At 32.8% G+C, this 23,516-nt stretch overlaps 1 protein-coding gene across 1 annotated transcript in view; it reads left to right on the top strand.

The window, feature by feature from the left end:
• Nucleotides 1-21,085: 21,085 nt before the first annotated feature.
• LOC128546532 (uncharacterized) overlaps nt 21,086-23,516 on the top strand; it is a 30,494-nt gene continuing 28,063 nt past the window's right edge. The window contains exon 1 of the mRNA XM_053517195.1: nt 21,086-21,316. Coding sequence (XP_053373170.1) covers nt 21,255-21,316 — 62 coding nt within the window. The 5' untranslated portion in view covers nt 21,086-21,254. The remainder of the gene's footprint in view (nt 21,317-23,516) is intronic.

The raw sequence follows: 23,516 nt of genomic DNA, 5'->3' as shown, positions 1-23,516 counted from the left end.
AATAGTATACTATTATGTTTATGATATGATCTTGGTTCCAGTCCTTTGAGAAAAGTGTCAGTTTAGAAATGATCGTGAAATAAATGAAACGAAACATGGACTATACGCTAAAAAATTAGCTGTTATAAAACTTTAAGACAAAATAAAAATTTTCAACTAGAAGCGTTTCATGCTTAATGCTTAATTCAGTGTATCTTGGAACATAATAGCGTTATGCTGTGCATTTATAATGCGTCATAAAAGAGTTTTCAGTTTCTTCAAATGAACACTATATGAGTTATATAACAGCGTTCAACCCTAACATATCAATAGGACTACACTTTCTAATTATACTAGAAACCACCTTAACCAGATCTACGACGGTAATGATATGATACTTTTATTTTCTTCCAAGAATGCTATTGCACCAAAACGTACCGAAAGTAACTTCACAAGATATAAAAGAAAATATGCTTGAGACCCTCTGCACACATTTTTCATTTTACATTTGACACTAACACCGTGACAAAATTTATATCAAAAGTCTTAAATTGTACTAGTTTTGATAGAAAACTAGAAATCAAATGTCAGTAATACCAAGATAACAAAAACGTACTATTGCATGAAAGTTGCTGTTCAATTACGTCATGGTTGCTTTGCATTGTATATATGATATGCTAAGTTATCCTTTAATTTAATATATATATTTTGTGTTTTACGATGTCGTGATTTTTCGTCACCAGTACGTGTAACTAAAAGATTTTCCTGGCAGGAGTTTCTTTAACTTATGCTGTTGTGTAACACTGGAATACTGTGGGAATGAAGTGAAGAGTACGTTTTGGTGCAACATTAACCTGTTTGTTTCTATTTATATATTTTTTCATTTTGTTCACGTGGTTTTTATTGTCTGTGTATTTCACTTTGTCTATAATTTTTGTGTATACATTTCAATGTACGTACCCGTAAGTACACTGCTAAAAGGTCTCGCACAAAGCGGGTTTTTTTTTCAATGAACGTGGCTTTTCCATCGGGATTGTCCTGGTTCGTAGTGAAGAATTTGTGAACCAAGATTTGATAGCGGCATAATTCGTAATATGAAGTACTTAAGTTACACTGACTAAAGACTTGGGTCATATCGACATTTACTAGGTTTATACACACAGCTATATCTATTTGTGGACCTTTGATACTATTTTGCAGACAGTTAGCCCTTTGGTGTAAACATTCTTCGTCCCATAAACACATCGGCAGACGGACACATCCGAATATAAGCAGTTACCATGAAATATCTTCCGTATGTGAATATAGCGTTCAATAGTTTAAGATGTAAGACATGGAAGGAAATTTAATAGTTGCAATATCTTAACGAAACTGATAAACATTTACATAACCGATGCACACTTTAAAATCATCAATCTTATCTGTATAAACAAGGTGCTTTCAGATCCCATACGTGAAATATCATTTAATATCTAATATATTTGTGCAAAACAAGGAAACATAGCGATTAAAGTCATTAAACATCCGGCTCCAAATATTTCCACTATTGGACTTCATTTCATCTTTTCTAAATGCCGTACAGGACATTTAAGTTACATCCTTTAAGGCGTTTTGTACGTTTGGATTTAATTTTCATTAGACCCTGATTTTTCAAAAACTTCACAATATAGTAAGAAAATTCGGCTAATGAAAACATAAGGTCGTTTGCCTGTTTTTCTTTCCTCTTTTTTTGCTAGACTCATAAAGTCTATGGGGAAATTATAGTTTTGAAAACATTTTGAAAACAGAATTTTTTATGATGTGATTTTCGTAAATTTTCTCACAGTTGAAATAAACATAAATTTAGTGAACTAAAATGTATGTATCCGTCTGCTTATTGTTGAAATATTTTCCCATGATTAAAGAGATCCGCATAAATTATTTGGATTTATTTAACGTGTCATATATCTTGATAACATTTCTTTTCTTAAACAAGATAGTAACTTGCCGTTTTCATAAATTTACTCATGGGTTACCGTGAACACATAAAATGATTTTCCGAATGCCGAGTCTGGACTACATTACATTATCTGGATAAATGATGTTATTACATTACTTCAAGTTTAGCGAAAGTTTATTCTTAAAATGAGCATCAAAGTGCACACTTAATTAGAATACAGCACCAAATAAAAACAGTTCATTTTATGCTAACTAATGAAAAACTGTATTCTATCAGTTAAATATTTTCATATCTCATCACTCACACTGTGAAAATATGAAATCTATATTTTCACGCTGTGAGAGATATAGCTCGGCCCTCTCATTATATTGTGTACGAATTTTAAATTATTTTCTTAAAACGGGATGCAAATTGTAGTCGCACTTTGTTCTTTATACTATATTTCTCGATTCAAATTATTTTACTTAAACAGAATTTCATACCGTTATGCAGCAAAAAAGTAAAACAAAATGGAACTTTATGTTGCATGCGTCTTTATAACGTCACAGCACGTCTGACGTCATGTCTGTTTACGCGCGTCTGTTTCCCGCGCTGAGATTAAAATAGTTGCAAAATGCACATCTCCTTGGTACAGACGCCAGCCGGCATGTTTCGCAGCAGTCCACAGAGCCTCTTTTACCTCAGAGACCAAGGAGAGATAAGAAATCACCAGTAAGATATGGAGAATGGATTTATCCCATAAATGCAAATGTTGATATTCTCCCACAACAGGGTGAAGTTTATTTTGTGTAACAGGGGAGAATGTCACGGGTTCAATTTTCAGTGCAAATTGTGTAATTGAAAATTTATTTTTCAGATGTCTTAGTTTGTAGTACTGATCTTTAAATAATTAAGTTTCAGACTAACTACATGTTTTGTTTCAGTGGAATTTGCATTTCTTCTGATTATTCATTTTCAGACATCTAAGAGGAATGTGTACATGTAACACAAGAGCAGGTGTAACCAAGTTAAAGATTGTGAATTGTTTATAGTGTTGCACATAATTCAATTTATGTAGCAATTATCATCTTGTTTTAACCTTGCAATGGTCAGAACCAACGCACGTGCCACCATTTCCACACGGGTTGTTGCATGTTGTTGATACATGGTTTTGTGGAAGATGCAACTTTGTTTTTTGTTGTTGTTTTTGTTGTTGTTGTTTTTATTGTTGTTGTTGTTTCTTTTTTTATAAACTTTACTGTATATATAAAGGACATTAACAGAAATGTAACCATGGTATTAAACTGGACTCTATTAGTTACATTGACTGACTACTGAAAAGCAACACTCGTGTGTTTCCCGTTTAACTAAGAGGTCAGATCTGGTTCTTCATAGGGAGAACAGCTTTACATGTATCGGCGTTAGAACCGGGCAGTTAAAAGGTCAAGACTATTTAAACGCAAATAGCTAAGTTAAGTTAGCTGGATGGCTTGTTTGTAATTAATTGTTCTCTCTCTTTGTTCTGGGGAAATTCTCTCGCTCTGTTCCTATGGTCAAATTACTCAGTGTCAGTACTAAAAACTAGAAGAGTTAAATTTTGGCATTTGACTGGCTGCATTTTTACGCAAAGAGCCAAAGAACATATTATTATTATTATTATTTTATCAGTTTTACATAGCACCCTTTTAATGATAAACCTATTCAAAGGCGCATTTTAATACATAGCGCAAACACAGCCACACAGAGCGCGACATTTATCCGCATCTTGTACAGACACAGAGCAATCTGTCCAGAGGTAGAGAGTGAGCTGAAGCTCCCAGAACAGATAGAGATAAATCTCCTTTTGATACTGGCCTATCCGGCGGATAGAAAGTCAAATTCCTAGCACCGATACACGCGAAGCTGTCTTATAGTTTCCTGGGAAGACCCAGTACAGGCCTATTAGATAGGTGGTAGACACTAAAGAGCGTCTCAGAAATTTCCAGTGCCTGGACCGGGATTCGAGTATCAGACATATAAATTGACAGTCAAACGTTTTATCACTAGACCACCGGCCAATCATGATGAACAAAAAAAGGAGCAATATAAATCTGGTATGATATACAAAATGTAATAATGGCGTTTACATTCTGGAGCAAGGCCTTTATCAAGAAGTAATTTCGGTTTTAAATACGTTTATCGTTATCATGCCAATATCTTGATGGACAAAATGAGTATTGCAATACAAGTAATGATTTTGCTTTCCTGATTAAAACCAGCATTTTCAGCTGTTGCCTTTTCAGAGTGCATAGGTATATATTTGCTTGGTTTCGTTCAATGCTTCCAATGAATCTTCTTATAAATTTTCTGTTATTCTGTACGGTAAAGCAAATAAAATCTGGAAAGTAGATCCCTCGGAAACACCGAGAACAAGGCAAACAGTGAAAATTGCAGACTCGGTTTTATTGAAAAAGAAGAAGAAAAAAACATTGATAGGTTACAATTCTGTTAATATAGGGCAGACAGAAGCCTTTCTTCAAATATAACATTTTCCAGCCTTTAGATGTCCAAAGTACCACATAACCATTAACACAAATTGTCTGATTAAAACGATTAGATGGTCAGAGTAGTTTGACTGTTAATTTAATCTTGTATTTATTATTATAGTTAAAAAAAAATCTAGTGCTTAAATACGTGTATGTCAGAGCCTAAAGGAGCGTGCAACAATGTCAAAATTGTTTAAAGACTTCATTTAATCTATATAATATCAAAAACAATAAATAGGTATATAATTGATTTATATCAGGTATAAGATAGTGCTAATCCCCTTTTGTTTTGTCTGTTTAGTGGTTAATATCGCTGTAGAAATCTGTTCTAAATATACAGACTGCTTTGGGCAATAATAAATATCGACTAGAAGTGATTAAAGCATTTGCGTTTTGGTCCTTTTCTATAATTAAGCAGAGTAAAGGAACTCACAATGTGTCTTTTGTCATTTATGAATTTAAAATCTCGAACCTTGTCTTAATAGCTCTACTATCTAAAACGTAAATATTTATTTTAATCAAGTGTGTCACTAGGATCGAATTCAGTAAATCGTTTATGATACGCAGTAAGATAAGAAAACACAAGGAAGTATGACGCAAAAAGATTTCAAGGTTGATCAAGGGTATCAATTGATAGGCCACACTAAATTGAAAATATAGTTAAATGTATCTCATTTTTCTTTCAGAGAACGATGCAACGGCTGCAAGAAATCAAAAAGGTCAAAAATATAGAATTCCCTCGTCCATTAACTTTGAAAAATGTCTCTCTGAAATAACTCAGTCTGTTGATGACTATTATTAAAAAATGGTGACGGAAGGAAAATGCAGATCAGAACGCTCTCACTGAATGGAAAAAGAATAAATTTAAAATTATTAAAACTCTAGTTAAAGTTTATGAATCAAATCCTTCCTTATTACGGCCTAACCACAAGTTTTCACTTCGAAGTTTAAAGAAAGCTTTATCCAAGGTGCATACGGATTTTGTTTTCACTCCTGCAGACAAAGCTTCTAATAATAATATTATTATTATATGACGCATTTATTACACAGCTCTTGTTGCTCTGGCTTCAGACAAGTTGTTGAGTACATTGGTGTAATTGTTTCTTAAATTTACCTTAATTTTATGTTTTGCTTTATTTATCTGTTACTTTTGCACTAATGTTAGAGCCTTTCTCAGCGGGGATTTTATTTACATTGTGTTGTTTAACTTGTTGAAAATAGGGTAAGTGTGTGTTTATCTTTGGTAAATGAGTGTCTGCGCTATTGTGGTTTACGTTGTAGTGCGACTGTTTTTAAAGAACATGGCATTCCCTTGTATATTAGTCCTTGTTCAACTTTCCCCTTCTGATCCCCACCACCTCCCCCTCCCCACTCCGGCCCCATTTTGCCCCTTACCATTTCCTTCCCCTCCATCAATATTTAGCATAAATTAATATGTACTTGTTGGATGTAAAAAGCAACCAGTCTGAAATATTTTCCATTACAGCTTCTTCGTTGCTCTGGGGCTGTGTTTTTTGGTGCTCTGTGCCAATCTACCCTTACCTATTATCTCATGTGTACACACTAAAAGCAGCGTATCAAAATTTCTGTTATTGGTACATTTGGATCTGTCACGTCCGATGATTTAGTTTTGAGCACGCGGTCTTGACACTGGTCAAAGAAGTTACACTACAAAAAGACTAAATAGTGCAATTGACAATATCGCCTTCGAAAGGAATTATATAATTGGTTTAGTACATTTAGAAAATCCAGGGAAATGGAAAGCAATTTTCTGCTTTACGACTAAACAGATAGACACGAAATGTATTTATTTTAAATCTTGATATACTAACCATAGATGAATTGATGCCTTAAAGTTTGATGTTTTCTAAAGGTGAATTTGCGAAAAGAACAATACTCGCCTAAAATAAAATTCTTTCACGAGCTGAAAAAAATGAAATAAATAAGGCTGTAGAAACTTTCAATTAAAAGCAACACAAAATCAAACCGAATAATTTTTGTTACGATAGTATAAAATCCCATTATTAAAAAAATAATTCAACTTGGGCCATAAATTAACAAAGAAATAAAATGTTGGTAGAATTTCTCAGTGATTCTATAAAACATTTTTTTGTATATATAGTGGAGGAAAATATCCTAGCATGCAAAAATGCAGAAGTACATATATTATTAGTTACATTTAGACACATGTTTTTCTAACACTTAGCAATGATAAACATAAACCAGTAATACAAAGGAAAACGCAACATACGCATATAGCATTATTACACAGGCTGTTTTTAACTTTTCAATGGTATTTGTCCGTATGATTTCGATACAAACTGATAATAAAGGTGATAAATTGCGAGACCTTTAGTTTAATTATTTGACAAGTAGAGTTATCATGTTTTGAATGTTTTGTAAGTTTAACAAACAATAATAAAACCTAACTTTCGGTCGTACTGTACGGTAGATAATAACACACAAGTGCTTGTTTGTTTCTATTAGCTATGATGGTATTAAAGTCTCACTAAACATCATTTATTTTTTATCTATACGGAAAATATCTAAAGAACATTAATTGAAATCACTGTATTTATAAATCCAGATATTTGAAAATAAAGGATGTTTGGTTTTCTCTAATCTCCAGACAGTCACTCGTAATTCCTCAAAACAGTTTTAGAATATAACCAAATAATGAATATTTAATATACACATGAACCATAGATTGATTTTATAACCGTAAAGTTTGAAAAGTATATTTTTTCCATTTTTTCAGCAAGAAAAAAAAGACTACTTCAAAGGGGTCATGTTAACATCATTTACTTGAAACTTGTGGAATATCATTCAATTCGCATTCTAAAGATGATAGCGCTGATCGGTGTGCCTACATAGCGAACTAGAAAAAAGAAATAGCACTTAACCGTTTCGCTATTTCATGGCATATGTTGTACAATCTAATGTAAAAGTATTGTACAGACGGTGATACTTTGAAGCATGTTTTCTTTATTAATTGACGGTGTTTGGCTAAAAAATAAGTCTACAACCAATTGACATCGTTAACAGAAAAATATGGATTCCGAAAAATCGTATATATCTGTACATTATTTGAATTTAGATTTAACCCTAAACAAACATTTTGTTTTGAACATTTGCACGTGTATGGTTGAAAACATTTATACTGTGCGTATTTAGTATCTTGAGAATTTGTGTCAATGGTCTTAGATTCAAATGGAGAATAGATATAGATTTATATATAAAGGCATTAAATACTAACGTTTTCTCTCCTGACTTTTAAACATTTCACCTGTGATTGAACAGTCAATGAGTATGAGTGGAAATCTATCAATGTTAACCTTGACCATATATTGATAACGCACACACCATTATCACTCGGGAAGCCTTGAAAGTTCAAGGTCAAGTATGTTTAAAGAAGGTTTCGTGATCAGATGAAACCGAAATTACGCTTTTTACAATGATTAATAAAAGCAACCCTCCAGAGGGCTTAATAGATACCCATTCTGCGTTGTAAAAAAAATTGGTCATGCGTTTTATATAATCACTCGGATAATAGGGAAGGATACATAAAACACTTCTTGCCCGACAGATAGATGTTTACAGAGTCCCATTTATATGGCTAGATTTCAATAAAAAATAATCAAGTGTTAAATGTAGTGTGCAAAAATTTATAACATGTATTAGCTAAAATTTAAAGAAAAAAAAACATTATATCTTCTTATCGTATTTGGAAAGTACATCAAAAATATCAGCAAATCTTTTAAATTGCCAAACAAACAAAGTCAAAGCATTACTGCATTTTACGTTTATACAATCAGAACAATAAATTATTTGTTTCATTTTGTTTGACATTTTTTGTAGGGTTGGGGGTATATTCCTCTTTCACAGCACATGGGGCATGCATTTTCTAATTCGAGATCAAATGAAATAAAAATTCCTTTATACGGTTTTAGCAATAAAATAATGTCAATAAAACTTTAAGCTATAGGGCGGAGGGTTAAAAATGATAATGATTATTCTCTTTATTAATGACGTATATGTTTTCGTACACATAAAGACAGTCACTGTTGTCAGTTTTGTTTTATCTGTTCAGAGATATACTTATCAATTAGATGACATTTCCCTTACAAAAAATGTTTATCTATGTTCCGTTCTACATATAACAAAAATATGGTAAAACCTTTAAGGACTTTACCGAATAAAAATGTCTTAAAATTTCTTAAAACTGTCTTATAAGGTTGCCTTTTGCAACCTTATAAGACAGTGCAAATTTGTTTTAATGAATCCTACATTTTTAATAACTTATCAGTTGAAATCACAGTTCGAAGTTTCTGCCTTTAAACATGTTAAAGAAATGCAAATTTTAGATATATTTAAATGAATTAGATCATGATTAAACTTTACAATATGTACACAGGCGAGATAGGGAAATGTTCTTTAGCTGTATAATAAAGAAAATACTAGCAGTATAAAAATGAATAGTGGACTTGCGATGAGTCATAGTTGTCAAAACTAGAAAAACGTAATATTTCAACAGTAAGACTTCACAAGACTGTAAGGATATTTTTGATTGTGGCCATCACATTTAAGCAAGATTTAATGACATGTTCGTACATTTTGTTAGAAATGTATTTAAGGAAAGAAATACTTGTTACATACTGTTATAAGTCTTTTCAAATGAGCTTTATTGATTACGATAGAATTTTGTAATTATCACATCTTTTCAAATGAAATTATCTAAAACTTTGAGTATTCATTATTTCAATATAATTTCAATCCATACATTTGAATTATTTATTGATATCGATTTATTTTAACAATCTGGATCAAAGGCAACTTTCAAGATTGTGTCTAACTTTTGAATTCATTGATGTCTTTCTTGGGTGCCTGGATACACAGTAGGATGTAATAATAGTGTGTCAAACTTACATTTCTAACTAATCGCAACTAAATATGTAGCTAGTACATAATGGAAATCTTTAACAAATATGATACAACATGTCTGACATCTTTATCATTACTAATACAAAGTATCATCTTTTATCACACTGATACTGATACTTAAATAACTCTACCTTGGTTGGGCAAACAGTGTAGCAAAGTTTTAAGATACTACATGTGAAAATTGAACTAAGCATACTAAGCACTAAGTGAACACAGATATGTGTAAATGATCAGGGGCCGTATTCATAAAGCATCTTAAGTATAAGTTTTGACTTAAGTTTAAGATTTTACTTAAGTTTGTGGTGATTTCAACTTAAGTCTAAGTAAAAACTTAAGTTCTAGTCATAAAACAGCTAAAATTTAAGATACGTAAGAAATGACTTAAGTCAGAAAATAAAATAGCGTGGCGAGTACGATTAAAGTGTTGTTTTCAGATAAAAGCACTTTAAATATAATTGGGCATGTTGTATCTGTCTGAAATTAATGTTGTTTTTTTAATGTTTTCGTCCACAATAAAAAACAAGAATTACTTATTAAGTTGTTTTATGAATAACAAATATACTTAAGTAAAATAAATTTCTAACCTAAGTAATGCTTAAGTAAATAATCAACTTCTTATACTTATACTTAAGATGCTTTATGAATACGGCCCCAGATGTATAAGTTTCTAACAATTTCTAATGATTAGCTACCTTTTAACTTTTCTTTTTTCTCATTCGTTTTAAAATCTGATTAAAAGTACGATAAAGTGTATACATCAGCTTGATTAGTTCAGGAATTTTATACATCAGTGGAATAGTTCAGTAATGAATAAATGAATTTAGGGAGAAAACAAACAATAGTATAAGTAATATTTTTATGCATTATGCCCAAGTTTCTTTGCTCTTATGTGTACATTTTAGGCTTTCAATTATGAGATCGACAAATCATTGTAGAATTATATTGTTTGAGATTTTTGATTGACTTGATAAAACAAAAAGCGCCGTGCAGGTTAAAGGGTATTGTAGCATAGGACAGAATTTACCGAAAATGTTAACCATTAAAATATTAAACGGAGAAACTTGCATCCTACATACTTTACACACATTTAGATTTGAACTGAAATAAAAAAAAACTTTTAATATTTCTTATTTTGTGTATCATTGATCTGCGGCATAAGACAACTGTGTATATTCATGTAATGTTTTGAAACTTGTCACGAATTTATTCACCTTTGCTAATGATAACGATTGATTAAATAAATTATGTTATTATGCTAAAATAACGAAGTATCTATATGATGTAGCAAGATCAGAATCTATGAATTTAATGTTATATTTGAAAATTACTCTTTACCTATGTACCTAATTTAAATGTTACTGACGTATAGCATTGTATATGAAATACATTTCATTTTATGTTTTCAAATTCCTCAAAACGACAGACCTAAAACAATCCAATATATCATTAATCAAAATAAGTCAAAGGATATGACAAAATGACAAATACATACCCTAGGATTGTGTCTATCTTTACAAGCCTCAAAAAGATATAAATAGAGAGAGAGAGAGAGAGAGAGAGAGAGAGAGAGAGTGCCACTTTCTTTCATTATTTTCAAACATCCAACAAACATTGGCCTTGGTAGTCACTAATTTTCTTTTTTAAATTATATATTGCTTGTATTAGACAGACTATCCCAAAATAATTTCCTCTCTGTTTTTAAAGACAATTCAGCATTCATCTTGAATTCTCGTTAACTATTCGCAATTTTGCAAGAGTTTTAAGAAAAAGTACGAATATCTTGGTTAAGTCTTAAAGGCCATTTGTTTACCGGTCTTTCGACACAGAAATTTCTATATGCTGTCTTTAACATGGCATAATACTGTATATTAACAGAGTTTTGCTTAAAGTGGTACTAAGCTGTGTAATAGATGTTGCAGATTTCATTTCAAGCAAAGTCGGTTGTGGTTTTATTTTCTAAGTATCTTCTTATTAGTCAGTATGCCGAACAAAAAAAATTGGAGTATGCACATTTTTTTTACATGGAAAGGTACTAAAACATGAACCTTGATAGAAACTGGATGATGCAACTATGTCATTATTGAGCATTTTGAAATATTCAATATGGCCGCCAAAAATGCAATGACGACGTATTTCCTAAATAACAGTATATTGGGACCGTATTGCAATGTATATATTATTTTTATTGCTATATGTAACATAAAAAACATCAAATGTACAATTCAAAGAAGAAATTCTTTAGAAAAATCCAAAATGGCGGTCAAAATGGCCGCCAAAACGGAAGATCCCTTTTATATTGCATCAAACACTCTTAATGTGCAGGTTTTGTCCACCGTATATGGGACATTCTGATAATAATAAATGTTAACACTTTAAATGTTTATAATATGACTTCAGATGAGTAAATACGAACTCTCAGCCGATCCTATTCCAAATAATCTGGCAGTGGACCAATTGATAACAAATAATATGGTATATATAGCTTTGCTTCTGTGTAAAGGCACTAGTAAGGAAGAGGTAGAATCCGAAATCCCTGTTATCTCTTTCCATTTTCAAACATAATTAAGTCGAACTTTTAAGACACGTATTTCGACATTTTTATATCTAGAAAGGGGATCTAAAATAGAAAGTAAGTATATTTCGTTTTAAGCAGAGTAAGACAGGTCGCAATTTATCTCAATATTTCGAGTAGTATATTTTATAATATTATACGTAATTGGTGCTAATTGTAATACTCTCCTTAAATGCAGCTTTTTCAATATGCCTCAACTAAGTAAGTCATGGAACATTTTATCTATTTATAATTTACTTGTATTTGAAAACATAACTCTATATTTGTTTGGCAAACGGGCTATACAATTATGAACTGTAAAAAATTTCCTGTGTATATTTAACATTTAGGCACGTTGTCGTTATCAAATAAAATCTGAAAAGTAGATCCCACGGAAGCACCGAAAACAAGTCTAACTGTGAAAATTGCAGACTCGGTTTGGTTAAGTCTGTTCACGAGCAGCAATGGGAAATGCAACACTTCCCACGTCCCCTAGTATTGGCTAAAGCAGTATTCAGTCTTCAAATCTAAATGAGTTGAAATCAATGATCCCGAAGGACCAAAAGGTATAACAACACTGAGATGAAATCAAGTCGACTTTTTACGGCCGCCATATAGCACTAAACACCCGCTGTTATGAAGTAGATCAAATTTGAAAAGTAGATCCCCCGGAAGAACCGAGAACAAGGCAAACAGTAAAAACTGCAGACTCGGTTTGTTTGAGTCTACTCACGAGCAGCAATGGAGCATGCAACACTGCAAAGTTTTCTTTATCCTAGAAAATTTTAACAAATAAGAACTATTTTATTGTGGCAACTGTAAAAGAAAACATTATAATATAACACGTCTACAGTATTTTTAAGCTACAGCTTCTTTTTGTTTGGGGCCTACTTTGCAATGCATGGCTCTGTGGCTGTGTTTGGCAAGCTCTGTGCTTCCTGGAAATCTACCATTGCCTATCTTTTGATAATAACATTATTTAAAGGCTTTGGGTAAATCAGACAAAAGCCCAAAGGACGAATGTTGGAAAACAAGTAGGCTTCTTTTATTAATAAAAAAGAAACCTAGGAGAAGTCCAGTGTTGCTCCTTTAAAAATTATATTAGAGACATAGATAACAATGGTTATATGATAGGTTGTGCAATAGACGAAAAATAGTTTCGCTGTTGCAGCTCACTGTGACCTGTAAGGGGTCATAGTCACTGTGACCATGACCATATGACCTCAAAGTCAATAAATCATCTTCAGGCTATGATCAACCTCCGTCAATCCGGGGACTGTAGGACCAAGTTTTTCCACCTAGTTACTGAATTTCATTTAAAAATGTTCAAAAGCTTCCACTGCAATAATTGTACACTGAACTTGGCCCTGGTGAAAGCTGCAAAATGAGTATCTTACCAGGACAATGATATACACGAATTTCTATTCCTTAAAAACATTCTTCTTACGGACCTTGCAAGGCTCCGCATTCTTCTTCTCAGGAAACTTGGAAGAAAAAGAATGCATTCATACTGTGTGTGAGGTGAAATATGCCATCATTTCTGATTCCTGACAAAACATTTTAGTTACGCCATCAAAGAACTGTGAAGATGACAACATAGAGCAACGAAGATTTTTGTCATAATTTTCTCAGACATGACTTTCTGATTGAAAACAATGATAGTGACAACGGATCTAAAACTAATCATATGAATGTACATGAATGTACAGATATAATCTACAGATTTCAAATATATTCATTACATGCCTAGATGGACCATCACATCTGATTTCAAACTAATAGATAAAGCAGATTGGTGTAATTTAAGACAGTCATAATGAAACAGGATATAAATAAATTTACTTTTTTTACCATAGAGATGTCCCCACACATACTTAAATACGTCATTAATCCGAAATAGAACAGAATTGAACAAGTGAGAAACCACAGGTCACACATCATGACATAAATGAAAATGTTGCTGACTCGGTTTAATTAAGCCTGTTCATGGGCGGTCTTCCGTCCACAACCTCTAGCCCCGGGTTAAGCAGAACCGAAAATTTATACATGTTATAAATACAAAAATATAGTTAAAACATCCGAAGATGTATTCAAACGGCAGTGCACATGTAGTCTTCATTGATACAGCTCCATGAAAAGCGGCGATTGGTCCCAATTTAAAATAACTGCTCTACCCTAACGAGAAAACAATGAGCAGAACTTAACAAACTGGAATTAAGAGAGCGGCTCTGAGATTATGGAGCCTGTATATTACAGAAACGGCCAAGAAACAAACTTTAAGAGCAGGTACTATATCCAAGGAGTGAGTAAACAATTATAGCCAAAATGAATCAAAACGGGAGTATTGGAACCACTTAAACCGAAATGTTCAAGCTGAGAAATTAAACAGTGCACTAACATAATATAAATGTCGTGCTGGACGATTTGAAAAGATCGAAATATAACAGCTCTGACCGAAGGTGCCACAAGGCAAAAACAACGCTACAGTGATAATAAAATACAAAACGTAGACAATAGGTCGCCCAACACGATATAAGACTCGGTTTGATTGAGCCTGTTCATGGACGTTAGTGAAAATGCATGTTACCATCTAGCCCCGGGTTGAGCAGAACTCAACATTTACACATGTTAAAAATACAAGAATATAGTTAAGAGACATCCGCAGAAGTATTCATATGGCGGTGCAAAATGAAACCTTCATTCATAGTGTGCATTTTCAAGAAAAGCGGCGTTTGGTTAACGGTTAGCACTGTCTGAAGTGGTCCAAATGTAGATAAGTTCAAATTCCAAATTTTGACAGTCTGTGTCCTAGTTGTAAACGAGCTACAAACGTTGGAACAGTTTGCAAGGTTTTCAGTATTCAAATGAGTTGAAGCGAATCAGGCCATATGTCAATGACAATGGCAAAATTGACAGATAATCCGAGTGTGGGTTGCTCTGTACCCAGCAGCTTTGGCGAGAGTAGTAGTCAGTCTCAGATAGTTCTTGAACTTAAGTTAACATTTGACATTCTTCAAACAAGTTACATAATATTGATTACATCTTTATAAATAATCGAAGCTATTTGCCTAACTCTTTATAATCTAACGTGCACCTTCCAAGAAAATAGTGGAGTATATTTAAGACGATATAGCACATAACAAATATAGTGGATATAGTTTTGTAATATATTTCAAAAACAATATAAATAACAGTCAAACGAAAATAATGATGACAATTTGTCTCGTAAGAAGACTACTAAACGTATCCATTATAGAAAGGGTAGAGGGTAAAACTTTTGAAAACCAGCATATAAAAGGGGCCTTTTTGGTCAACGACTTTATGATAGTAAATAAAAAGTTATACTTTTTGAAGAATTTCAAGAGGTAAATAATACAAGGACCAATTTTCTGGATTATAATTACATAATTTTCTCCTTCCGCTCATACCTAGATAGCCTTTGTATTCCGCATCAGGGCACAAACAAAACAATCCTCTGCAACCCCTGCCTATAACAATAATAAACTTTGAAGTCAAAGGCTGTAGAAAAATTTATGACTCTTTAAATAGCAAAACAAGCCAGCATTCCTCTCAACATAAGTGGACACAAGAATTAAATCTAACAAACCAAATAAATTGCCTTTTTAAGTGCAAAAAGGACTCAAAACTGCAGTGGTTTCAGTTTAGGGTAAATCACAGAATTTTAGGTACAAATTATAATTACAAAAATTGGAATGGTTAATAGCAACTTATGTTCTTTCTGTGCTCAAGAAGCAGAAGCAATAGAACACTTATTTTGGAGTTGTGACATTATACATGTTTTTGGTTGAATGTGAAGTCACGGATGATTAGGTGCTGTGAAGAAAAAACGGTTGTGGTTACCAAAGCGACGTTTTGTTTGGTAACATAGCTAATCAACCAGTTTTAAATATTGTTGTTATAACAACCAAATTGTATATTTATCATTGCAAATTGAATGCTTGTGTTCCTGAATTGAATGTTCTAAAGAAAAAAAATACATCACTGTTTCAAACTGACAGATTCAACGCAATAAAATAATTTTGAATAGATAGATTTAGGAAGATATGGGGACATTTTGCAGTGTTTTTAGAACCAATCTGTGGAAACATAGATTCTAAAATTGAGTTAAGTTTTAAAATTAACTTGATATCTTTCTCAATAAAAAATAAAAAATATAAATAAAACACCACCTTATATGTACAATATTTCATTTGTAATTCAATCTAAGGCGTAATTTTTTCTCACCCGGCCCCCTTCGATCTTATACATTTCTCCTTTTTTCCATTTATGTTTCTTTTCCATTTTCTCTATAGTTTAATAAAATGCATTAAAATAGTGCCAGTTGAATCGAGGCAAGTAACTCAAACATGCTTTTGTTCACATTTTAGGAAGAATTATCTTTCAGTGGTCGCTATTTTGATTTTATTATGCATTGGCACAGCTTTATCAATGCTAATTCTTATTTAGTTCGTAACTTAGATTATCTTTATGTGAGCTTGTATTTAGCATTCAGATTTAGTCCATGATTTTTCTCGCCGAATTCTACGAGAGCTTTTAGTCAACTACTAAATGTGCTGATTAACGTCGTGCTTGCAAAATTATTATTTCCGTTTACTTTATTTTGTTAACATAGAAAATTTGATATCGCGATGAAAAGGTTAACTATAACAGCCAACTGTTAAGAGAACCGTGTCCACTTGAACAAATTATTGACGATTTATTGTATTCGCTTTGTTAATCAAAGGTGTGGCAGACATAAATACAAGACATAAATAACGTAGATTTTTCTTCCTTTGTTTCTCCCAGTATCTGATGTATATTGCTATTAATCAATGTCTTGCAAATATTATGTTATTGCACACCCTGTGAAATACGAGAACTTGTAATAATAAATTATAAAAAAGATATATAGGAAGGGTATTATTATTAATATGAAAAAGGCAAAGCCTCTGAGCGAGCGTAGCTTAAACGACAAAGAAACTATTTACTGCTTAAAACAATTCCGAGAACCTATTCACTTGAAAAGAAACAAATAATTAGTGTCATTATACCTGTAACAGCGAATATCATACGTTGCAAAATTTATGGAAAGCCGGTGTCACGGTGACGTCATTACCTGTTTGCGGCGTCCTTATGGCTTTTGCTTATTTATGACATTTTATCCCATTTTCTGGCCAATGCTTGATCTTTAAAAGAAAATCATATTTTTTCTACCAACTGAAAATCGTTCTTGCATTATTTTTGAGTGATGGATAATATTCAGCAATCAAATGAAGTTCTGTATTCACTGCCAACAAAGCATTTCCTGTGAGCTGTGAGCACCTGTCCTCTAGGGACAACCACTTCGTAAAATAAAAGCAAAATTGAAATTATTTCCATAACGTAACTTTTTTAAAAATAAAGACACCTAATGAACATGGAGATTGTAACTCAAATATAAAATTTAAAAAAAAAAAACAATTTTCCCGACTTTGACGGAAGTAGAACAAAATGGCGGCGCCCAGACGAGAGGAAAATTTTTCAGCTACATCACTTTGCCCCATTCGGCACACCTTTGTTATATTCGCCTACACATTGCCGTAAGGAGAACTGCGCGCTATTAATATGAAATAAGGCAAAGCCTCAAAGCGAGCTCAAAGAAATCGGATTAAGCTAAAAAATATATGCATCATTGTCACAAAGAAACTATTCACTACTCACAAGAATTCAGGAGAACCTATTCACTTGAAAAAGTCTACATTTAGTGTCACCATACCTATAACAATGAATGTCATACGTTGCAAAATTAATGGGAAGCCGGGGTCACGGTGACGTCATTATCGCGTTCCCTTTTCTTTCTGCTTATTAATGACATTTTTTCCATTTTCTGGCCGATGCTTGATCTTTTAAATTAAAATAATATTTTTTTTCAAAAAACTTGAAATCATTCTTTCATTATTGTTGAGTGATGAATATTTTTTAGCAATTGAATGAAGTTCTGTATTCACTCCGGAAAGAAGTACTTCCTGTGAGCACCTATCCGCTTGGGTGCGCTTTTTAAAAACTTCCGACGAAACTTTTCAAATCCATCACCAAGTGTGCAAGTATACTTGCGTTACCGTAAAGCTCGATTCTCGAGCAGGCCCTTCGGGCCTTCTCTTCGAGCTCGCTATTATTTAAGCCGGAATGGCTCGGCATATGGATAAAGAACTATGATGAGTCACTTTGTTACTAAGTTGACGACATATAGCAACTTTTCACGATAAACACTTTCAAATGTGCTTTACACTGATCACGGGTGGTAAACGCGCAATCCAATTCCCGCCGGGAATACGCTTAAAATGGGTTGCGCAACGTCCGGTGCTGGTGTTGCGCATAAAAAAAGACGAAATTGAGGTATGTGAAGTTATGATTTTGCTTAGTATGAGACAAGAATAAATTTTCTCGAAAAAAGCAAAATGCTATTCGACACAAATATGAAAATACATCATATGTGTAAAATATCTGGTTTGTAATTTATGATTCGGCTCTATTATCACAAAAACTCAGGCGACACGAAGCGTGAAAAAAGTATGAAATCAACAAAAATGGGAGTTTCTGACCTCATATGCCTAATCTGAGGACATCTGATGCTTTTTATGATAACTCAACTGTTATAAAGTAACAAATATCAAAATTATTTGCTTCAAATCCTGCTTACGGGGACATAATTGACAAAAAATCACCGGGAATGGGGTTGCGCACCGGGAATGGAGCTGCTCGTATACATCATAATGTATATAATGTATATGCGCAACTCCATTCCCGGGGCGCAACCCCATTCCCGATTATTTTTTTACCAATCTTTCCCCCAAAAGCAACATTTCATTCAAGTGTATGTAATATTCATGACTGTTTTACACGCGTTTGATCATTAGAAGCGTCACATTTCCAGAAAGAAGGCACAAGAGTTAGAAAATTTGCATTTTTCATGATTCCATGTTTTTTGGACAGCTCGAGCCAGCAGAGTTTCGTGATAACAGGGCCGATTCTTAAATTAATAAGTTGGTATTTCACACATATGATCTTTATTCATTTTTGTGTCGAATAGCATTTTGCTTTTTTCGAAAGCACTCGTAAATGTGTCATTACTTACAAAAACAAAAACCCACCTACCTCGATTTTGTATATATTGATGCGCAACACCAGCACCGGAAGTCGCGCAACCCATTTTTAGCGTATTCCCATTGGGAATTGGATTGCGCGTTTACCACCCGTGCTGATACACTGAAAGGCGTAAAATTCATCATCCACCTGTGATGATTCAGCGCTATCAGACAAGAGGAAAGTTTACAGAATTTTACCAAACCGTAGAAACATTTGGTAAAAGAATAACGTCTTTGCCAAAAAAGCTACCCGTTCAATACATATTTAACCGTACTGTCCCATAGGACTGAATACTTAAAATAGTTTACAATCTATCAACCTTTAAAAATGAATACCATTTGTAAATATGCGAAAAAACATTTGGTTAAATTTAAGTTAAGCCTAGCTATGCGAGTTATTTATGTAAATGCATTAAAACGAAGATATATCTGTAACTTTGTATTAAAGGCATTGAAAAGTTAGAATGTGTGACCCCTTAATATAGTCAGTAACGGAATCCAATGCATATATTAGTAATCTGACAATCGTTTTTAGAGTAATATACATGTTTGATATGCAGTTCAATTCTCATTTTTAAACCAAACTGTTTTCACAATACAGATCTAACCGTTAAGGCAAGTTGAATAGAACAAAACACAAGGTAGGATGTTATCTGACTGGCTGTGTAAGATAAGTGGTTGCTTTATACAGGTAGCTGCTTAAGCAGAACATTATGAGTTATTTATGTATTATCCAGTATATTAAAACACATAATTATAGGTCAAGTATAATAATTGATACTGCGCCGTTATCTGTATTACTGCCAAACTACAGTCATTTTATCAAAGTTTGAACATACGGCGATACATATTATTGAATATAACGTACAATACTTAAGGTAGTTTAACCCTTTTTCCTACAGTGTAGTATTTGATTTCAACTCTGATATTTCAAGCATCATTATGCACTAAATTCAGCCAGTGACAAGGATGTGAACGTATGCATGGCGTTTGCTGAAATGATTGAGATCATGAAAGTTTTCGAAACGGGTATTTAAAAAAAAAAATAATAATAATAATCACAATTTTGTTGGCAGCTTCACTATATGAACATATTTCATGGGCTGCTGCAAATGTTAATACAAAAAACAAAACTGTCGCTATTCATGAATAAAAACACGACACGAACACTAAATGTATTGTTTTCATTTGTTGTGCCTTGTACAGTTTTAATTACCATTCTGTTAGTCTTTAATTACAATTTCAAACTTTGGTTAACAGGAAGACAATTTCTAGAATGATAATTTTGCATTCGTTATTTTGAGTACGAACAATTTTCAGCGTGTTGACATGCTTCCAAAATTTACATGAATTCTGCGAGATACTACATATTAATAACACACCTATTGATACCTCCTAAAATCGTTGATACGATTCCTGAAAGAAACAATCGCATAAGTTATATGCGATTCAATATCATCATGGTTATCGGAGAACATTTTTTTCTAAACCCCCGTTTTGCAAGAGTGTAAGCAGCGACGCGTTTATATACTCGATTTTTCAGGGGAAGACCTGATAAAAAGTATATTTATACAAACGATATATAGGTAAGGGAAGATTTCTCGGAAGCAGGGTAGATTTCTCGGAAGCACAGAGCTCCAAAAACACAACCGCAGAGCCGTGCATTTGCAAAGTAGGCCCACAACAAAAAGAACTGTAACGGAAAAATATTATAGACTGGTCGCTTCAAAAATCCAACAAGTAAATTTTAATTTTATGCAAAATATAGAAAAAGACGGGGGTATGGGGTAGAAAAATGTGGGGGAGGGGACTAAAACGGAGAAATAAATAAAACATCTTTACATTAATGATATCACTTCTCATTGATTTACGTTTTGTCATTTGGCAACAGGAGATGTATACTAATATGCCTGGCTGCTCAGTTTTGAGCTATCTGCTGATAATAGGTGTAGTGATACTTAATCCGAAGTAAGATAAAAATATTTTAAATCAATTATTTAAGTCAATATTTGATATTTTTCCACATCCATCAGCCGTGCGCATGACTTATTCTACTAATGCGGATACGTCAGCTACCTTAACAGCAATTCAAAATTTTCAACTTTAAATTGCATGTAGGAATCTTGATTTGGGAAAATCCATTATGAAAAACTGTATTTAAGGAGACATTCTGACTAAGCAGTAAAAGGTGTATTGGACTCTCATAGTTCTGACAGATGATGGTTCTTTTTCACATTATACTTTTCTTTACGGTAGTAAAGATAGACAAAACTTCGGGGTATGTATTTGCATTCTTTTATTTACGAATATGTGGAATTGTTAGGAACTGTTTCCTTTTTCCTTCTTTATCTTATTTTTAATTATAAATCAAGTAAGAAAAACTGCAACATTTTGAATTCTTTTATGATTCAATAAAATACCTTATATGGTTGCATTTGTATCATATAATATAATCTAACAGATTCTGTTTAACATTTACATTACTTCTTTTTAACTAAGATGAAATTCATTTTTAAATTATTAAAAAGTATTAAATAAATATTATAGTGCTTTTGAAAAAAAAAAGAAATAAATCGTTTTGATTGCACATGAAAAACGTAACCATTGTGATTAGTATGTGTATTGGATTAATGTGAAACGGACAACATTGAAAGGGTCTTTAAAATTAAACAACCGTCTTGAACATAGCCTTAATTTATACACATACACATTTAAAGGTTATGGAAGAATGTCATTTGCAAAGAATTTACTATTATTTGTAGACTAAACTACATTTTATCTTCTTGGAGTATTACATCATATAAAAACGTTCTTCATCTGCATATTTTTCACTTGTAATATAAATATTTGCAAAAAATTAAAAGCAACTGTATTTTAATTTTAATTTTGGTAACGTACGAGGAAATTGCTAGATTCAGGTAAGATCTTTTCATATTATTTCCTTATTACCTGAATACTTTCGATAATGTAAAAACCGTCGAAGACAGGGAAATAGTTGCTTTCCATCATGGTACAAAATGTCTTCCTGACATTCTTGATACTTTTCTCAAACATTTCGACCATTTTTGTTCACAGGCCAACATGCAGATAACGTGCTCACTAGAATGATGGAGTGTTTGAAGAAAGTATCGAGAATTTGTGTCGAAGAAAGCACCATACTTCTTTTCTGTCTTATTCGATTTGTTGCTAATAAAAGTAGATGAAGCAAAATGTTTCCTGAATCGGGTTACTTTTCTTGTGTGTAGGAAATCGACAAGTCATTGACCACTGTGGTTAATATTAATGCAACATTTTCAAATAACGTTATAGTATGACGTGATTTATTTCGTCAATATTCGCACGTGTAGCTTATCATTTCACTAGGGAAAGATAAGATGCGTGTGAAAAGATAGGGTTATTTCTTGCCCGGATTTTCTTGTCTTTTACCCGGTTATGTAAGCGAGCAAATTATGTCTTTCTTTTAAAGTGGTCCATATCCGATGCAGCTTAATCGAGAAATGCCCGAAAACCACATAATAAGAATATAAATGTACAGTTTCGCCGTTTTCTTTCCCAATTGGTCTGTACAACTTTACTGAGTTTGTTCTCATTATTTTTCGTGTTATCCAGTGTGTTCATAAAAAAGCTTTGAATGATAAACAATAAAAATAAACGGTTAAAAATTATTTCATAATCCAAAATTATAGGAGGAAGCACACTTGGTTCTCATAGTTTGAGGGAAATAAGCGCATACGAAACTTATGGATCTCTTTTCCCAAAATGTTGAAAATGGTAGAAAAGGCATTATTTTACTCGGATGCTAAATTGCAAGTATAGATTGAAATCAGTTGAATAGGTGACGTTTAATGGCCGAAGAGTGCAGACTTACAATACGGCCAAACATTGTATATTAGAAGAGACTTATTCGCTCTCTTTACTTTCAGTAATATACAATTCTGAAGCACCCTTAACTAAAGTTAGACACACGGTAAAATATAGTCAATGTTATTTAATGGCATAAATAGATTATACGAATGTATCTGACAATAAAAGGACTTATGATTTATCAAGAATTGTAATATCTAACAATACGTAATGCAGGAGTAAGGTCAGTACTTCAATGAAACTGTGCTTCCGCGGTATAGTCGAAAGTTGTTCAAAATAAATAGATCCTAATTTTCCCGCTTTTGCGCAAATTTATATAGAACGAGTGCTTAAGGTGGAATGCGCCTAATTTGAAGTTCTTGGGTTCCGTTTCGAAATTTTGTTTATTATAAAATTCAGCATATTCCTCATAGAATGCGTATTTTACTTTTTTGACATTTCTGTAACTTTTTTCTCTACAAACCTTCAAACACGACCATTGACGTCCATTTTTGATGAACCATGATTTCACCTCCGTCACACTGTTTTCTTAAATCGTTCTGTTCAGTCAACAAGTATCGATTTGCTTTTTCTCATCATAATTTCATTTAAAAATGTCTTTGAAATGGTATATA

Source organism: Mercenaria mercenaria, chromosome 11 (assembly GCF_021730395.1).
Source record: "Mercenaria mercenaria strain notata chromosome 11, MADL_Memer_1, whole genome shotgun sequence".
Taxonomy (NCBI): Eukaryota; Metazoa; Mollusca; class Bivalvia; order Venerida; family Veneridae; genus Mercenaria; species Mercenaria mercenaria.
Note: the sequence above shows the minus strand (reverse complement) of the source record. Positions and strands in the feature narration are given on the sequence as shown.